This window comes from Limulus polyphemus, unplaced genomic scaffold (genome assembly GCF_000517525.1).
Source record: "Limulus polyphemus unplaced genomic scaffold, Limulus_polyphemus-2.1.2 Scaffold8086, whole genome shotgun sequence".
Taxonomy (NCBI): Eukaryota; Metazoa; Arthropoda; class Merostomata; order Xiphosura; family Limulidae; genus Limulus; species Limulus polyphemus.
Window position 1 is genome coordinate 29750 of NW_013673696.1, and position 3303 is coordinate 33052.

Below are 3303 nucleotides of genomic sequence, written 5' to 3' on the forward strand. Positions count from 1 at the left end.
AAAATTTAAAAAAAAAGAAAAATTTAAAACTTTACAAAAGGTTTTTTTCACCAAAAGGATGAGAAAAAACCTTTGTCGAAACGTTGTACATTTGCTGTCATGTTAAACTTATATTAAAGTTTTTCTTCATTACCCATTTAAGCCGTCTCCAGCCATTATTAGTCTCAAAGTGGGTTCCTCGTCATCGAATTTGATATACTGTTAGTACTGGCTACACTCTTAGAGTTAAATTGATATACTGTGAGTACTGGCTACACTCATTAGAGTTAAACTGATATACTGTGAGTACTGTCTACAACCTTAGAGTTAAACTGATATACTGTTAGTACTGGCTACATTCATTAGAGTTAAACTGATATACTGTGAGTACTGGCTATATTCATTAGAGTTAAACTGATATACTGTGAGTACTGTCTACAACCTTAGAGTTAAACTGATATACTGTGAGTACTGGCTACATTCATTAGAGTTAAACTGATATACTGTTAGTACTGGCTACACTCTTAGAGTTAAACTGATATACTGTGAGTACTGACTACAACCTTAGAGTTAAACTGATATACTGTGAATACTGACTACATTCATTAGAGTTAAACTGATATACTGTTAGTACTGACTACATTCTTAGAGTTAAACTGATATACTGTGAGTACTGACTACAACCTTAGAGTTAAACTGATATACTGTGAGTACTGACTACATTCTTAGAGTTAAACACAGTATATCAGAGTACTGGCTACACTCTTAGAGTTAAACTGATATACTGTGAGTACTGTCTACAACCTTAGAGTTAAACTGATATACTGTGAGTACTGTCTACAACCTTAGAGTTAAACTGATATACTGTGAGTACTGTCTACAACCTTAGAGTTAAACTGATATACTGTGAGTACTGTCTACAACCTTAGAGTTAAACTGATATACTGTGAGTACTGACTACATTCATTAGAATTAAACTGATATACTGTGAGTACTGGCTACATTCATTAGAGTTAAACTGATATACTGTGAGTACTGACTACAACCTTAGAGTTGAAAAACTATATTGTTTCTAAATAATGACGTCAGAGAAAATTGACTGTCTTGTATTTAATAAGATGAAGCTTAAGTATCTAATCTAAACTTACTATAAGTTTAGATTAGATTCTTAAGCTTCATCTTATTAAATACAAGACATAAGTTGAGATTAGATTCTTAAGCTTCATCTTATTAAATACAAGACATAAGTTTAGATTAGATGCTTAAGCTTCATCTTATTAAATACAAGACATAAGTTTAGATTAGATGCTTAAGCTTCATCTTATTAAATACAAGACATAAGTTTAGATTAGATGCTTAAGCTTCATCTTATTAAATACAAGACATAAGTTTAGATTAGATGCTTATGCTTCATCTTGTTAAATACAAAGACTTAAGAGTAAAGAGAATCCATCCTGTAAACAATAAAATGTCGCGTACATTAAAAAGCTAACAACAACTGTCATCCAAAACACTGTATTGTTTATTTAGGTAAACACACTTTTAACCGTACAAACACTCCATCTGAACACTACATCACCGAATTCGTCAGACATTATGAGGCTGATTAAAGATTCCACAATTTACCTGGCTGGTATGTGCCAATATATCGTTGTCAGGGAAGACCCAGCGGTAGCCAGAACTTCAGCCATCGCTCTGAGAAGTGAGAAGCCAGAATTTGATTTCTTAGTTGGAGAATATTTGGTATTAGCATCACTGGACGATGATGAAAACAACCAGGTATAGCTAGATATAGAACTTATAATGCCAGAACTACTGGGCTGACCAATCGTACGTTTCTGTAGCCAGTCTTTGAGTCAATAAACCTGTATAACGTAGTTATAATATTTGTATTTACGTTGATATTGATAATTATATAATAGTTTACAATGTATTGTCTGTGTACCATGTTCTCTGATTGGTGCGTTATGTTCTGAAAAAACAAACATTAATTTTCTGTAAAAGGTGTGTCTTGAAAGGTTTGTCAATGTTGATGAATAGTTTATATAACATAACGGTGGAATAAGGTATGCCTTAAAATGTTTGTCAATGTTGATGGCTGGTTTATATAACACAACGGTGGAATAAGGTATGCCTTAAAATGTTTGTCAGTGTTAATGGATGGTTGATATAACATAACGGTGGAATAAGGTATGCCTTAAAATGTTTGTCAATGTTGATGGATGGTTTATATAACATAACGGTGGAATAAAGTATGCCTTAAAATGTTTGTCAATTTTGATGGATGGTTTATATAACATAACGGTGGAATAATGTATGCCTTAAAATGTTTGTCAATGTTGATGGCTGGTTTATATAACATAATGGTGGAATAAGGTATGCCTTAAAATGTTTGTCAGTGTTAATGGATGGTTTATATAACACAACGGTGGAATAAGGTATGCCTTAAAATGTTTGTCAGTGTTGATGGATGGTTGATATAACATAACGGTGGAATAAGGTATGCCTTAAAATGTTTGTCAGTGTTAATGGATGGTTGATATAACATAACGGTGGAATAAGGTATGCCTTAAAATGTTTGTCAGTGTTGATGGATGGTTTATATAACAAAACGGTGGAATAAGGTATGCCTTAAAAGGTTTGTCAGTGTTGATGGATGGTTGATATAACATAACGGTGGAATAAGGTAGGCCTTAAAATGTTTGTCAATGTTGATGGATGGTTGATATAACATAACGGTGCAATCTTATCTGTCATGGTTATTTTAAACCATTTTGTAAAACGAAATCAAAATCTTTATATTTTCTGTCAGGTTAGTCTGGGCTCTGACGTCATCGGTACTTATAGCATATGGCAGTCCAACGATCAGTTTTATTATAGCGCATGCGTGGGCTCAGCTGAAATAATGTCTGATTTAGCTAAGCAAGTTGCCGGAGAAAGTCTACGTGGACCATTAATTCTGCTTCAGTTTTATAACCCCGTTACCGGCAGCCAGATGGCTATGGAGCCACTCTCGGTTCCAATGACTTTCAAGATTCCTGTTGAAAATGTCGAAGTTGATGAAGGCGACATGCTTGCGGTATTTTCCACTTTTAATTTAATTATTATTGTAGTTCTATAGTATTGATATTATTATGGTTTGTTAATTATAACTTAAGTAAAATATAAGAATGGTTCAAGGTAGGAGAGAAAGTGGGTAGTTTTATATATGGCATAGACATTATGATAAAATAATACACTGAAAGTGGGTAGTTTTACATATGTCATAGACATTATAATAAAATAATACACTGAAAGTGGGTAGTTTTATATATGTCATAGACA

At 33.1% G+C, this 3303-nt stretch overlaps 1 protein-coding gene across 1 annotated transcript in view; it reads left to right on the forward strand.

The window, feature by feature from the left end:
* LOC111083071 overlaps positions 1-3058 on the forward strand; it is a gene marked incomplete at both ends in the record, with an annotated part of 31237 nt that extends 28179 nt beyond the window's left edge. Inside the window, 2 exons of the mRNA XM_022379306.1 lie at positions 1638-1758; positions 2792-3058. Of these exons, the coding sequence (XP_022235014.1) occupies positions 1638-1758; positions 2792-3058 (388 nt within the window). The remainder of the gene's footprint in view (positions 1-1637; positions 1759-2791) is intronic.
* Between the last annotated feature and the right edge of the window lie 245 nt (positions 3059-3303).